Below are 17,390 nucleotides of genomic sequence, written 5' to 3' on the forward strand. Positions count from 1 at the left end.
TAATTACCAGTAATAAAACTGAATCAGTAATTTAAAAGTTCCCAACAAATGGAAGCCCAGGACCAGGTGGCTTCACAGGTGAAATCTACCAAACATTTACTTACAGAAGGGTTAACATCTATCCTCCTGAAACTACTCCCAAAAAACTGCAGAGGAAGGAACATTTCTGAACTCATTCTATGAGGCCAGCATCATGCTGATAGCAAACTCAGATAAAGATATTACAAAAAAAGAAAATTATGAGCCAACATCACTGATGAATACAGATATAAATATCCCCAAAGAAGTGCTAGCAAACTGAATTCAACAATACATCAGAAGGATCATACACCATGATCAAGTGGGATTTATCCCAAGGATGCAAACATTTTTCAATATCTGAAAATCAACATGATACACTACATTAACAAATTGAAGAGTAAAAACCATATGATCACTTCAATAGATGCAGAAAAAGCTTTTGGTAATTCAACATCCACTTATAAAAACTCTCTAGAAAATGAGCATAGAGGGAAAATACCTTAACATAATAAAGGCCATAACATCATACCAAATGGTGAAAAGCTGAAACATTCCCTCTAAGATCAAAAAAAGACAAGAGTGCCCACTCTTGACACTTTTATTCAACAAAATTTTGGAAGTCCTAGTCACAGCAACCAGAAAAGAAAAAGAAATAAAAGGAATCTAAATTGAAAGGGAAGAAGTAACACTGTCACTCTTTGAAAATGACATGATACTATACATAGAAAACCCTAAAGATGCCACCAGAAAACTACTAGAGTCCATCAATGAATTCAGTAAAGCTGCAGGATACCAAATCTGTGGCATTTATATATACTTATATTGAAGTATCAGAAAGAGAAATTACTGAAACTATCATATACCATTGCATCAAAAAGAATAAAAATACCTAAAAATAAGCCTACCTAAGGAGGTAAAAGACCTGTGCTTGGAAAACTATAAGACAGTTATAAATGAAACTGAAGAAAACACAAAGAGATAAAAAGATATACCAAGTTCTTGGATTGGAAGAATCAATACTGTTAAAATGACCATACTACCTAAGGCAATCTAAAGATTCAGTGCAAACACTATCAAAATGGCATTTTTCATAAAACAAGAACAAATGATTTAAAAACATGTATAGGAACACAAAGGACCCTGAATAGCCAAAACAATCTTGAGGAAGAACAGAGCTGGAGGAATCATATTTCCAATATACTGTATATTTAGCTTTTTATTAAACTCCTAAACTGTCTTCCAGAGAGACTCTGAATTTTATGTCCCTGCTAATGAAGATAGAGAAGTGCTGGAAGTTTGGAGAGGAAAAGGCATGAAGTCGTCACTGAGGAGAGAGCACAGGTGAACAGAGTAAGCAAAAGCAGTAGTACCTTCAGACAGTACCAATGATCTCCTGGAGCATGGTGGTCTGAATTCACAGTGACGGTGAGGCCACGTGTTCTTTCTTCTCCAGCCAGTGCTGATTCAGCCACAGAAGAGGCAAAGAGTTGGATTTTAAAAGGGCAGAGTTTTACCAGGAGAGTAAAACAAAAAGGGAAGTAAGAGAATTGAAGATATATCTAAAGGATAGATGATAATGACAAACCTAGGATAAAAGGTAGACAGGGAGAAAAATGAAGAACAAGGTAGATGAAAGGCAAGGAAAATTTGTTGGCACCAGTTTATTTTAGGTCCTAGTTAAGTTGGGTACCAGATGGAATGAACTAGGAAAATGGGAGATGGCTGTCAGAGCAAAGTACCTGAAACTGACATTACTGGTTTACCATTAACGATAATGACAAGACCTAGGACATGACAGAAAGAATGAGTGGCTGAGGTATGGTGTAATTCAAGATCAGAGATGACAAGTAGATAAACAAGGTGAGGCTAGTTTTATGGGAAGCATCACCAATGTGTGTGTGTGTGTGTATATAGATAAAGATATAGATTATAGGTACAGAAATTTTTTTTCTTTTTAGGGTAGCACCAGAGGCATATGGAAGTTCCCATGCTAGGGGAGATATAGCTGCAGGCCTACATCACAGCCACAGCAACAAGGGATCCAAGTTGCATCTGCAACCTACACCAGCTCACGGCAGTGACAGATCCTTAACCCACTGAGCCAGGCAGGGAATCAAACTCGCTTCCTCATGGATGCTAGTCGAGTTCGTTAACCACTGAGCCATGACGGGAACTCCAGGTTCTAAATATTTTTAAGGTTTCTATTCTTTGTTCATTTTAGATTATCAACACTCTTTTGCTTTCAATTTGCATGTGAGAATATTCCTAAATTATTTTTTTAACAGATTTTTTTTTTTTTTTGTCTTTTTGTCTTTTTTTTTTGTTGTTGTTGTTGTTGCTATTTCTTGGGCCGCTCCCGCGGCATATGGAGGTTCCCAGGCTAGGGGTCGCATCGGAGCTGTAGCCACCGGCCTACGCCAGAGCCACAGCAACGCGGGATCCGAGCCGCGTCTGCAGCCTACACCACAGCTCACGGCAACGCCGGATCGTTAACCCACTGAGCAAGGGCAGGGACCGAACCCGCTACCTCATGGTTCCTAGTTGGATTCGTTAACCACTGCGCCACGACGGGAACTCCTTCCTAAATTATTAAGTTAAATTTAATCTCTATTGCATGTATTATATATTTTCTAACACGTCTGCAATAACCAAAAGTAGACAATATTAAGGTTCTTTTTTTTTTTTTTTTTTTTTTTGGTCATGCCAATGGCATACCAAAGGTCCCAGGTCAGGGACTGAATCTGAGCCACAGCAGTGACAAAGCCAAATCCTAACCTCTAGGCCACCAGGGAACTCCAATTTCTTCATTTTTGACTTCTTACAAAAAAAACTGCCCTCCAAGTATTTTCTTCCTTCTTGTTCTGGTTTATTTTCATCATATCACTTATCTACTTGAATTTATGGCATGAATTCATATATTCACTGTTTGTCTCTTGCTATCGACAGAGGAGCTCTACAAGGAGAGGAACATTTCCAGGGTTTGTTAACAGATATATCAGGAGCAACTATGAGCTTTAATGAAAAGGAATACTTCCTAAAGGGAAGTGAATTTAGATTTTAATATTTTATATATATTTCTAAGTTGGAAGGTTTTCTATTCATTTTATAGCATATTTACCACCTTCTAATAATGTTCACTTAACAAATAAAACCAATTCACAAGATCTGTATGTATTGATATTCTTATTTTAATAAAGTGGTTCAGCTTGGAGGGGCTTCATTAGGCTTTCAAGGCTTAATAAGCCTATTTAAAAATTCACATTATAATATAGCAAGTAATTTTAGGAAATGTATTACTCAGCTATTGCAAAGTCTACTTAAGATAGCTCAAAATAGAAGTACACAGATTTATTAAATCAGTTTTTATTTACACTTACATTATCAATGTGATTATTTTAATAACTCTAAATGTGCAATGAATATATACACTTTCCCATTAAATGGCTAGATAAGCCACAGCAATTGATGCCAACTGGTAGAATATGATAATCATAGAAGGCCTGCAATAATTCCCCAACAAATTCACCTCTGTCTTATGAATTCTTCTTCCTTTTCTTGCTCAGATGCTTTAATATTTTTCTTAAATTCTTAATGTAGAAACCCTTGGAGAATCTAAGAAAGATTGGTGGGAAATGTCCATTTGCACACACATGGAACATTTTGCACATAATTCCAAGAGATGCACAGATCTTGAGCCTTTCTAGAGACTATGTAGGGGTCATGAGCCTCATTTTAGCAGCTCTTATCTTATTCTATTAGCTTCTCCATATTGCCCTCATCATTGCTTTCATTTTAACCAGCACTTAACCTACAGGTGACAGATATATGTACTAAACTTGGTGACCCTCTTCACACAATGCTGTATTTGTAGGACCTAAGGAAAAAAGTTCAGGTAAGGTGTATATTTTGAGCTTTTAGAAAAAAAGTTCTGGGAGAAAAATGGTAAGTGTCTAAGACTCTCAAGGTTTATTATACAATTTATTTAATCCTCTTTAATGTAACAGTGAAAGCCCAGCCTATCATGTAAGTACTGTTCTGAATGAAAGGGAAGGTTGGAGATGTACTAAAGCTGGAGTGTTGTAAAACAGCCATTTGAATAAGACTTGAGCAATTAAAAAGAAATCCATAAAATGAAAAAGGATAAAAAGTTGAGAGGAGTTGCCGTTGTGGTTCAGCAGAAACGAACCCAACTAGTATCCATGAGAATGTGGGTTCAATCCCTGGCCTTGCTCAGTAGGTTATCGATCTGGTGTTGCCACAGCTGTGGTGTAGGTCGCAGATGAGGCTCAGATTCTGCATTGCTGTGGCTGTGGTATAGGCCAGCAGCTGCAGCTCCAATTTGACCCTACCCCGGAAACTTGAAAAAAAAAGTTAACATAAATAAACAACCCTTCTTATAAATAAGTTTTACTTATTAGATATCTACTTACAGCCTTCTATGTGCCTCCTTCACTCACATAAAAGATGCCTACTGACAATGGCAATGCACCAGGCCCAAATGGGGGAGAGAAAAATGGAAGTCATCCTTAAAAATTAAGTCTTTTCTTTCAGGAGTCTAGAATATCATTTAGTCTGATAATGTTTGAGACTTAAGTTATAGGACAAGATCATTACTATTTAAGGACAAAAGCTAATACTCTAGTTAGAGACTTCTGAGTCATTAAAAACGTGCTCCCCAAACTGTTTTTATTCATCCAAACCTAATCTAATGCTATGTGAGGTCCTGGTATAAATTCAGAAATCCTTGTTTTGTATTAGAAGATGGGATATAATTTCTAACTGATATCTTATTGTTATTCTTTAAATTTAGTTCAGAAAATATGCATTCTTTTTGCTCTAATGGGGCATTTGGGCAGGATTTCACTACTTTCTGCATCTCATAGGTAATATATCAACTCATAATTTAAAGACAGAGAAAAATAAAACTGAAAACAAGTTTTTGAAATAAATACTTGAGAGAGAACTTCACAGATTGAATTTTCTGTAAAGGGTTTGACCAAAATTGCAGAAAAGATTCTCCTTTATTGGATATTCAAGGGAGTAAGAGCTCACTGAGATTGGAAAGAAAAGAGAAGTACTAACATCTGAAATAAATACCTCCTATTTATTATTATGACTAAGTGAAATCAAGATGAAAGTTGACATTACTCTATATTTAAAAACTAAAGATCTGGCAATGAATAAAGATAAAGGTCTCTAGGGTTTCATAAGCCTAGTGTCAAAAATAAAATTACCCTCATTGACAGTGAAATTGATCTGGCATTTCACAAAGAATGTAAATGGATTTTTAAAAATGGTTTTCTTCGCCTTATACAGTACACATCAACTATTTAAATAATTTAAAAGTTATTTCTCATGGAAATGGAATCAATTTTCTATATGCCTGAAGCACATTAACAAGTATTCTGAATTTCCTCCTCTCCAGCCAAGTGATAAGTCAAAGTAAAAAGCCTCTGAAAGCTATTACATTGTAGAAAATACAATTTTCTCCTTGAGAAAGAATAGTTATTGGCTGCTGCTAAATTTAATGTAGGAAATACAAAGTTACTGTACTATGCTGTGCACAGGAAAAAGTCTGCTGTGGTGGTCAGCTGCTAACACTCACATAAGCTCCTATCACATTTCAATTCATGAGTATTTCTCTCAATCTCATGTAAGCTATACCTGCATAATGCTTTTTCATGCCAACTTCCCCATATAACTCTTCATTTTTGTTTTCAACATTAGTCACTGCAGTTAGTATTACATGAAATAGCTATTCTGAATACACTTTTCTAAAAAATATGATCTAGACTTTTCAAAATTACTCCACTTCTATCAGTATATAGAAACTTTAGGCAAATCTTCTGACACTATTTTCAGCACCATTAGGGCTGAGTAAAATGAATTAGGGATTTTCAAATTCACAAACCATAATAATTGCAAGAATAATTTAAAAATTGGATACACAGAATATAAATAATTACATTCAATCACAGATATCAACTAAACTAAAATGGTTCTAAACCAAGGTTTCTCTCTATATATTCCATCTAACTCCACCTGTGTGTGTAATCACATTTATTAGTTTTCTTATGGTTGAATAACTAGATCTCTCTGGCAATCAGAAGTCCTCCCTCTCCAATTCTTAACAGTCCAATAATATAGCAGGTCTTGTCCAGTATTACAGTAAGTCTCAAATGACAATTTATATCCTTGAAATTACTTTCCTATTTGGTTTTAGTAGCAAAGAGATGATAATCTTCTCAGATGTAAAGAAAATATCAGAACTAAATCTAAAAGAAAATATAATAAAACTCTAATTTTTCTTATTTTTTTACTTACTTATTTTGCTTTTTTGGTGTTGTGCCTGCAGCCATGGGATCAAATAGGAGCTGCAGCTGCCAGTCTACACCACAGCCACAGCAATGTGGGATCCGAGCTATGTCTGCAACCTACAACACAGCTCACAGCAATGCCGGATCCTTACCCACTGAGTGAGGCCAGGGATCGAACCTGCATCCTCATGAATACTAGTCAGGTTCATAACCTGGCTGAGCCACAACAGGAACTCCTAAAACTCTAATTTTAAAACAGAGAATTATTTTTATCTTATGCAAATGTAATTTTCTATATAAAATTTTAAGAGTTATTTCATTAAAATTACAGACTTGATTTTCTCTTTACCTTTGAAAGACTGAAATAATCAGAATCTTAGAAGACAACTCATCTCACCTTCCAGCAGGGCTAGAGCTATTATCTTCATTTTCCCATTGTTCATTTTTACTTCTTGGAACTGGGGGCTGTAGCATTTCAGAGGCTAGTGGATCAGCATCATTCTCTTCTCGACCAATCCATTCTCCAATCACACGGGGTCTCAGAAGAGAAGAATTAAATGCCACTGTTTCCTGAAGAGAAGAAAAGAATTTCTGTACCTTAGCTTATGTCTTCTTATCAATAGGACAATGGGAAATAATCTTATCTGAATTTTAAATTCAAATCAAAATATTCTCATTTTCTTTCTGAACTGATTTAAAATTTCAGTTCTTTCTCTCTCTACTAGATGGCTTACTCTATATAATTTGTGCTGACTCCTGAGGGTCACTCTGACAAAGGATTCAGGAATGAAATCTTTAATGTACATCAGGGAGTCTGCATGTGTAGTCTCAGGATGGAGGAGCAGGACTAGCATTTATGATAGAGGAAGGATATGTGGTAAGGCCCACACAGTAGAAAGAGCTTGATGTTGCTAGAAAATTAAATAATTTCTCAAAAGGAAACTCAGGTGGGGTCAGAGAATAAAGTCAAGAGAAGACAGGGTGGAGACATTGCTTCCAACTTCAAAGCATCTTGGTCCTCCAGAAATCTAGTAGAGGATAAAAACAGAGCAATGGCAATGACAAGTATGCTCTGCTAACTCAGAAAAATGCTAAAGTGATCTCTTTTCATAGACTTGGGATATGACGTGGCCCTTGAAATGTTTTGTAAATATTTATATCATTTAATAATTTAAAATGAATACTGAAATACATGCAATTGTTGGGGATGTCTCAGTAAATGGGGAAAACTGCAGATTAAAAAGCCATCCTTATTGTATGATCTAATTTTTGTTTTAAAAATTCATATGGGTGCAAGTCTCAGCCTACTGACAATGATATTGTTATTGGATTGGCCCATGTGCTTCCCAATATGAATGCATATGAATGCAAGACACCCTTCAGTAATAACCACCAGGAAACTTGAAAAAAAAATAAAGGTTTGCTATTTATAGAACCCAGAAATTACACAGGACACCTGAGGCCAGACAGTGAGGTCCGGGCAGGCAGGGTAGAACATGAGCGCATGTGCCTGTGCGCGCGCGCGCACACACACACACACACACACACACACACACACACACACACACACACACACACACACACACACACACACACCACAGCAGGGTTCCTGTTTCTACTGGGTCTAAGGTGGGGGCTAAGGCTGTCTTGGTCTTACTCTTTATTGGTGAATTTAAAACATAAGAGTGGATATGTAAAGCATGAAGTCAAAAATAAGTGGCCAACTGAAAGAAATACATCATCAGTTATTAAAATCAACTAAGACCTCTAGAACTAAGGAGCTCAGTGTGGGGAGGCGACCTGGCTCTCTGCAATGTGTTTCTTCGAGACCGACACCTTTGAAGTGGATGCCTCAGCCAGCAAAGATGAAGTCAGGCACTGGCATTAGAAAAACAAAAACAAACAAAAACTGTAGGAGTTTATACCATCATCCATTAATCCTTCATAGACTAACCCCTTCATTTATTCATTCTTTTATATTTATTATGACCTACTATGTGTCAGGTACTGCTTGATTTGTTGGGAGAAACAACAGCAAGATCAAAATCTAATGGTTGTATCTGAAGAGTGGGACTGCAGGTAGTTTTAATTCTTTTTTTAGCATTTCCCTGTCTTCTCAATAGTCTATGATAAATATATACTTGTTTTATGAGAAAAAATGTATTTTTAAAATGTATTGATTTGAGAAATACAGGCTTATAATTTGTATATTACAAGGGTCTTGATCAACTCCTTAGAAACTTATACCTGGTCTTCTGACTCCTTACGGTTCCCCCAAACATAAAATACAATATTACAATATATACAATGAAGTATTTATATACAAGTATACACCAAAAGCAATAATTCAAATATGATTAAGACATATTTGATGAGCATTAACCCAAGTGATAATATGTGACAGGAAGTAGTTGGATATCTTAATATTTATTCCTCAGCCTCCATGAAGATGTAGCAGATAAATTTTTTTAAGTATTTACATAATGTACCAACTAATCTAAATTCTTTCTGTATTTATGTTCCCAGAGCCAGGAAATCAAAGCTTTCAGCTGTGAAACCATGCAATCAAAGTAATGTTTTGAAATTATGGAAAAGCATATTCATCTGCTACAATTTAATATATAATTAAAATTAACAACAATATTGTTAAATTTTAAACCTATACTTGCATTACGAGCAGACTGAAGCAAAAACACATTTTAGAAAAAAAAATCTATAAACACATTTACAGCTTCAGAATCAGTTTTGGCCTATGTGACTTTGAAGTATTACTTCTCTGAATATTATTTTCTTCAACTGCATAGCAGTGACGATGGGAACTACAAAACCTACTGTATCAACTGAATTAGTAGGCACAGTTAAACCACAGAATTCTGTACATATGCTAGATACAATTTTTAAGGATGTGCACTGTATTCAAACCACTTCTAAATACATGATACATGTGGAGGAAAAAACAGTACAGAAGAGCAGAAATGGGCAAGTTAGGTAAGAACAGATGTTTGGTTGTCAATATGGACAGAGTTAACAACAGGGAATTGATGGTACAGGTTTTCATTCTGAAGTTTTATTTTATAGTCAGTATATTAAAAAGATTAGATAATTCAGTATTAATCTCTATATGATGGGGCAGAACTGGGCTTAATAAGAACTGAGACAAAGAAACTGATCGCTGTAACACAGAAATGGGTGAGTTAGGTACTTACGAACAACTTACAAACAAACGAAAAAAAATAAAATAGGATTTAGAATTGAGAGTGATCAAAAAGTTGAGAACTACAGAGAATCAGACATAACTTTTTGGTTGCTTACTGGGAAATTAAGTGATAGATGCCACTGCTATTGGAAAATGGAGCAGAGAGAGGGATAAACGGTTTGATATGCAGCCTGTTTAACTTCAGCTAGCAGCAGAAATTTAGTGAGAAGTAGCTGACAAGCAAAGCAATACAAAGAGCTACAAACAGGGTCAGAAGAGTTAGGAAGTGAATATTTTACATGTAAAAAATGGGACTGTACTATTTTTATTTTTCAGAATGCACAAAGCTCTTTTTATATTTACCCCTAGATGAAAATACTACCTCTAAAAATTCTTCAATATAGTGCATTTACTTGCAATAGATTAAAATAGCAGATATTTCCTTAGTTACATTACTTATATTTGATTAAGCTAAATAAATATCTCCCCATAAATCTTTATGAAAGGAATTCAGTGACAAGAACAGTTCCACAAACACAAATACATGGCAAAAGAAATTTTAAAACTGCACATTGAAAACAGCAAGTTTTGAGAAATATACATAAACAAATCATTTACAATTTCAGTGGTAAACAATGTGAATCCCAGTGATTCCTTAGAAATGACTGAATACTATTCCTTTGCCCTCCTAAGGCTAGAGGTCCCTAAATGTTCAAGTTCTTAGGCACGTGAGCTTAAGTAATAAGAAGAAAAGCATTAGCAGTAAAAAAATTATATGAAGATGAAAGATTTTCTTAGTATCTCCTACTAGCAGGAAGCTATCCTATCCAAGAAGTAGTTACCTTGGAGGAAGCCCACTCACTCCAAGTAGCCTGCTCCCAAAGCTAACCCATAATGAGTTCAACAGTCCTGAGTGCTGGTTATCAGCACATTTGATTATACCCCACGTTAATTTTGTATTATTATTACTCAATGAATTAATTACATTTATAGTTGTACAATGATCATCATAATCCAGTTTTATAGGATTTCCATCCCACACCTCCAGTACATCCCCTACACCCCCCAAACTGTCTCCTTTGGAAACCATAAGTTTTTCAAAGTCTGTGAGTCAGTATCTATTCTGCAAAGAAGTTCATTGTATCCTATGTTCAGATTCCATATGTCAGTGATAGCATTTGATGTTGGTGTCTCATTGTATGGCTGACTTCACTTAGCATAATTTCTAGGTCCATCCATGTTGCTAAAAATACTGGTATTTTGTTGCTTTTAATGGCTGAATAATATTCCATTGTGTATACGTACCACTTCTTCTTGATCCACTCCTCTGTTGATGGACATTTAAGTTGTTTCCATGTTTTGGCTATTGCAAATAGTGCTGCAATGAACATCGGAGTACATGTGTCTTTGCGAGTCATGGTTTTCTCTGGATAGATGACCAGGAGTGGGATTGCTGGATCAAATGGTAGTTCTATGTTTAGTTTTCTAAGGAATCTCCATACTGTTTTCCACAGTGGTTGCACCAATTTACAATCCCACCAACAGCATAACAGGGTTCCTTTTTCTCCACACCCTCTCCAGCACTTACTGTTTGTAGACTTTTTGAAATGGCTATTCTGGCTGGTGTAAGGTGGTACCTCATCATGGTTTTGATTTGCATTTCTCTAATAATGAGTGATGCTGAACATCTATCTTTTCATGTGTTTTTTGGCCATCTGTATGTCTTCTTTGGAGAAATGTCTAATTAGATCTTCTGCCCATTTTTGGATGGGGTTGTTTGTTTTTTTTTTTTTTTTGGTATTGAGCAGTAGGAGGTGTTGATAAATTTTGGAAATTAATCCACTGTCAGTTGATTCACTTGCAAATATCTTTTCCCATTCTGTGGGTTGCCTCTCTGTTTTGTTTAGGGTTTCCTTTGCTGTGCAGAAACTTTTAAGTTTAATTAAGTCCCATTTATTTTTGTTTTTACTGTCATTACTCTTAGAGGTGGATCTGAGAAGATGCTGCTGTTGTTTATGTCAGAGAGTGTTTGACCTATGTCTTCCTCTAAGAGTTTTATAGTATCTGGTCTTATATTTAGATTTTTAATCCATTTGAGTTTACTTTTGGGTATGGTATTAGGGAGTATTCTAATTTCATTCTTTTACGTATGGCTGTCCAGTTTTCCCAGCACCATTTATTAAACAGGCTGTCTTTTCTCCATTGTATATTCTTGCCTCCATTGTTTGTAGGTACGTGGGTTTAATTCTGGGCTTTCTATCCTATTCTACTGATATATATTTCTATCTTTGTGCCAGTACCATATGGTTTTGATGACTGTTGCTTTGTACTAGAGTCTGAAGTCAGGGAGCCTGATTCCTCCAGCTCCATTTTTCTTTTTCAGGATGTCTTTAGCTATTTCCGGGTCTTTTGTACTTCCAAACAAACTTTAACATATTTTGTTCAAGTTCTGTGAAAAATGTCCTTGGTAATTTGATAGGGATTGCACTGAATCTGTAGATTGCCTTGGGGAGTATAGTCATTTTGATAATATTGACTCTTCAAATCCAAGAGCATGGTATGTCTTTCCATCTATTTGTGTCATCTTTGATTTCTTTCATCAGTGTCTTATAGTTTTCAGAGTACAGGTCTTTTGTCTCTTTAGGTAGGTTTACTCCTAGGTATTTTATTCTTTTGGATGTGATGGTAAACAGGACTGCTTACCTAATTTCTCTTCCTGATCTTTCATTGTTAATATATAGAGATGCAGTCAATTTCTGTGTATTAATTTTGTATCCTGCGAGTTTGCCAAATTCATTGATGAGCTCTACCAGTTTTCTGGTAGTCTTTAGGATTCTCTAGGTATAGTATCATGTCATCTGCAAATAGTGATAGTTTTACTTCTTCATTTCCAATTTGGATTCTATCTCTTTTACCTCTCTGATTGCTGTGGCTAGGACTTCCAAAACTATGTCAAATAATAGTGGCAAGAGCAGACATCCTTGTCTTGTTCCTGATCTCAGTGGGAATTCTTTCAGCTTTTCACTATTGAGAATGATGTTAAGCTGTGGGTTTGTCATATATGGCCTTTATTATGTTGAGGTAGGTTCCTTCTGTGCCCCCTTTCTGAAGGGTTTTTATCAGAAATGGGTGTTGGATTTTGTCAAAGGCTTTTTCTGCATTTATTGAGAGGATCATATGGTTTTGATTCTTCAGTTTGTTAATGTGGTGTATCACAGTGATTGATTTGCGGATATTGAAGAACCCTTGCATCCCTGGGATAAATCCCACTTGATCATGATGTACAATCCTTTTAACGTATTGTTGGATACTGTTTGTTAGCATTTTGTTGAGGATTTTTGCATCTATGTCATCAGTGAAATTTGCCTGTAGTTTTCTTTTTTTGTGGTATCTTTGTCTGGTTTTAGTATTAGGGTGATAATGGCCCCATAGAATGAGTTTGGGAGTGTCCCTTCCTCTGCGATTTTTTGGAAGAGTTTCACAAGGATAGGTGTTAGCTCTTCTCAATGTTTGATAGAATTCCCTTTTGTATGCTGGAACTTTATAAATCACAGTTTCAATTTCAGTACTTGTGACTGGTCCATTCATCTTCTCCATTTCATCTTAGTTTAGCCTTGGAAGATTGTACTTTTCTAAGAATTTGTCCATTTCTTCTAGGTTTCCCATTTTATTGGTGTATGGTTGCATATAGTAGTCTCTTAGGATCCTTTGTATTTCTGTGGTGTCCACTGTTACTTCTCCTTTTTTGTTTCTAATTTTATTGATTTGAGTCCTCTCTTTTTCTTGATAAGTCTGGCTAAGGGTTTATCAATTTTGTTGATCTTTTCAAAGAACCAGCTTTTCCTTTCATTGATCTTTTCTATGGTTTTCGTCATTTCTATTTCATTGATTTCTGCTCTGATCTTTATGATTTATTTTTATTTCTTTATATACATAATTTTTTCTACTGCACAGCATGGTGACCCAGTTACACATACATGTATACATTCTTTTTTCTCGAATTACGTGTCTGCTAACTTTAGTCTTGTCTGTTCTTCTCTCTCTAGCTGCTTTAGATGTAACACTAGCTTATTTATTTGAGCTTTTTTTTGTTTCCTGAGGTGGGCTTCTATTGCTATAAACTTTCCTCTTAGAATGGCTTTTGCTGCACCCCATAGGCTTTGGAGTGTCGTATCTTTGTTGTCATTTGCTTCTAGGTATTTTTAAATTTCCTCTTTGATTTCTTCAGTGATCCACTGGTTGTTGAGTAGCATGCTGTTGAGTTTCCACGTGTTTGTGGTTTTTGCAGTTTTTTTCTTGTTGTTGACTTCCAGTTGTATAGCGTTGTGGTCAGAAAAGATGCTTGATATGATTTCAATTTTCTTAAAGTTACCAAGGTTTAAGCTCATCCAGAGCCGGCCAGAGGACACGGGAGGGTGCACCAGACGCCACGGCCTGGCCTGGTGGGGGCAAGCCGGCCATGGAGGATGAGCAGAGCTTCTCAGACATGTGTAGGGGCCGCCTGGCCCTGCAGCGCTGCTACTACTCCCCGTCCTGCCGGGAGTTCTGTCTCAGCTGCCCTCGGATCTCGTTGTGCTTGCTCACTGCAGTAACCTGCACCACGTGGCTGGTGGCCTACGGACTCTTCACGCTTTGAGAGCAGTAAGTGATTTACTACCTCTGCATTTTATTGAAGGATCCAGTGGACCCCCAGGGGATATCCCAAGTAGTACCTCTCTTCCAGAGTGCCAAGCCCCAGCTGGACTGCTTGATTGAAATATACAGGAGCTGCCAGGAGATCTTGGCACACCAGAAAGCCACGTCAACCAGCCTGTGAGTCCCAGCATTTGGACCAGTATTGTCTCCCAGGGGAGGTGACTCCTCAGCCACAGTGACTGGTTTATTTTCCGTATTCTAAACCATCAAGTGGATGCAGGCCCAGGAACCAGTCTGGATGCAGCAGATCCCAGAGCCATAGAGCAGGTGACTGGAAACCTAACTTACCGTGTGATGCTGTGAAAGTATTTATGTGTATTTCAGGGTTTCCCCTGTCAGGTTTTGTGTACTTTACCAACTGAGGGGAGACCTCGAAACCATACATCAGAAGTAACAGTGACAAAGAGCACTTTGTGAAATTCCTGAGCACATTCAAGTTTACTTTTTGTTGCAATTTGTGGAGCAAGATGATGGGAAATCAGATATCTTGAGAAAGGTAATTTCTAATTGCACTGTACCCCTGTATAAAAGTTAAGAGAGGGAGGGGAAAAAAAAGCCCTTCAGGTACTGGTTGGTAGGAGGAAATGTCCTACAAAAAATGAGTCTCTGCCCATCTAGTGCCCATACAGGGTTAGCTTATGATGATTCTCTTAATAAACAGATCTCCTTCCAAAACATACAAAGAATTGCTTGGTTCAGGCAGCTGCTTTTTATTGACAGACTTAATCATGGCATTTCAGTCACAGGGGTTAAGCACATTAATACTCTCGTTACTCAGCATTGTCTATGGTTTCAAAAACTTCTTTTGCCAAGAGGGATGAGACAAAAAGCCAGACAGAAATTTGACTCTGGTTTCCAGATATGTTAAAGGCCAGACGTGTACTACAGAAGCCTCTGTTTACAAGGCAGTTTCTTCTATGTAAAATTAATGAAGTAGGGCAGTATTCCTGAAGGGCTGGGAAGAAGATGGGGTTGGGGGAATAGCTGGACCCCCAAATTCAATATGAACACAGCTCCAGTCTTGCTTACTTTTTCTTTGGGATTTTTTTTTAAATTCCTAGGTAGATGATAGTATTCTTATTTGCTTTAGAGCCACTCAAGATCTTACAAAACCAGAGCTGTAATTTCTGCCTTTTATACCAGCCCTGGAAGGGTTATGCAGGAGCCTGCAGGACATGGGACATGTCACCTGTTGAGGTAGAATTGTCTCAGCTAAATCCCAAATCCTGGGGGAAGGGCAGGAACAGAAATGGGAGACAGCTATAAAATTGCCAGCCTGGCAAAGTCAAGTTTGTTTAAAAGAGGCAGACACTCTGATGTGCCGCTTTTTTTTGTCATGCCTGTTGGTGTAAAGAATGAGAGAGCAGAAGCTTACAGCCACTAAGGTGTTCCAATAAACCAGTTCCAGCCTTGCAGTTCTTGCAATGTGCAACACACACACACTTTGTTGGGGTTAAAGGCCTGGTTCTTGGATGCTACTGCTAAATCCATGGCATTTGTTCAGCCTTTATTGACAAATGGTAAGACTGCCTTAGAACTATGAAATAAAACGCAGTTTCTCCAGTGTTAGAAAATCAAAAAAAAAAAAAAAAAGTTACTGAGGTTTGATTTGTAGCCCAGGATATGATCAATCTTAGAGAATGTTCCATGTGCACTTGAGAAGAATGTGTATTCTGCTGCTTTCGGATGGAATGCCCTATAAATATCTATTAAGTCCACCTGTCTAATGCTTCATTCAGGGCCTGTTTCCTTATTGATTTTCTGCCTGGATGATCAGTCCATTACTGTAAGTTGGGTGTTATAGTCCCCGCCTATTATTGTGTTATTGTTGATTTCTCCTTTTAAGGTTGTTAGCAGTTGCCTTATATACTGTGGTGAACCTATGTTGGGTGTGTAGGGATTTAAAATTGTTATATCTTCTTCTTGGATAGATTCTTTGATCATTAGGTAGTGACCTTCCTTGTCCCTTAAAATATTCTTCATTTTAGAATCTATTTTGTCTGATATGAGTATTGCTACTTCAGGTTTCTTTTGATTTCCATTTGCATGGAATATTTTCTTCCATCTTCTCACTTTCAATTTGTACGTGTCCCTAGAAGTAAAGTGGGACTCTTGAAAACAGCATATATATGGGTCTTGTTATACTCCACGTTCTTTGAACGTTTTCTCATCTTAATAAAACAAGATGTTCAAGGGAGTTCCCTGGCAGCCTAGAGGTTAAGAACCTGGTATTGTCACTGCTGTGGCCCAGGTCACTGCTATGGTGCAGGTTCGATTCTTGGCCAGGGAATGTCTGCATGCCATGGGTGTGGCCAAAAACAAACAAACAAAAAAACCAAGATGTTCCTGAAAGGCTGGAATCATGTCTTAAATTGTTTTCTCCATAATAACTAGCTCAGTTGTTTTAACAAAATAAAAAACTTTCCTAATTGAATTAAAAATAATTCAAATAATAAAAAATGGTGAATCATGAAGTATCTTTATGTCTAACTAAACTTCATACAAATGATTTATGGAGAACACTGATGAACACATTTTTGAGCCATATCAGAAGAAAGTCTACAAGGTGATGACTGATTTGGAATAATGAAATATTTCTTAGAAACCTCTTAAGGTTTTGAGTAAATTACTTTAATTCTGCCAGTTCACAAAAGGAAAATTCTGGATTACATAATCACAATCATTCACTGGGTTAAGGATCCAGCATTGCTGTGAGCTGTGGCAAAAAAAAAAAAAAGAGAGAGAGAGAAAGAAAGAAAGAAAAAGAAAAATTGAGAGATGTGTATAATGGAATATTATTCAGCTATCAGAAAGAAAGAAATCCTGCCACTGTGACAATGTGGAACAACCTTGAAGGCCTTACACTAAGTGAAATAAATCAGAGAAAGACAAATACTGTACAAGTTAGTTACCTGTGGAATCTAGAAATGGAGCGTAGCGTGGTGGTTACCAGAGGCTGGAGTGTGGGGGAAATGTGTGCAAGTGTTCACAGGTTACGGACTTTTCAATTGTAAGATGAATAAGTTATGAGGATCTAATGCCCAGCTTGGTGATTGTCATTAAAGTACAGCTCATGGACAATGCTGGATCCTTAACCCAGTGAGTAAGGCCAGGGGTTGAACCCACATCCTCATGGATACTAGTCGGATTTGTAACCTGCT

General features: G+C 36.9%; 1 protein-coding gene across 50 annotated transcripts in view; it reads right to left on the reverse strand.

Moving 5' to 3' along the window:
- The window catches only part of C4H8orf34 (chromosome 4 C8orf34 homolog), a 470,609-nt gene that overhangs the window by 343,999 nt on the left and 109,220 nt on the right, over positions 1-17,390 (reverse strand). For all 50 annotated transcript variants that reach the window (XM_085022191.1, XM_085022168.1, XM_085022172.1 and 47 more), the window contains one exon: positions 6,736-6,908. In XM_085022191.1, coding sequence (XP_084878317.1) covers positions 6,736-6,908 — 173 coding nt within the window. The remainder of the gene's footprint in view (positions 1-6,735; positions 6,909-17,390) is intronic.

This window comes from Sus scrofa, chromosome 4 (genome assembly GCF_054392235.1).
Source record: "Sus scrofa isolate SSC_HxYL_T2T_F1_AM1 chromosome 4, Sscrofa_HxYL_maternal_Yorkshire_Landrace_v2.0, whole genome shotgun sequence".
NCBI classification, from domain to species: Eukaryota; Metazoa; Chordata; class Mammalia; order Artiodactyla; family Suidae; genus Sus; species Sus scrofa.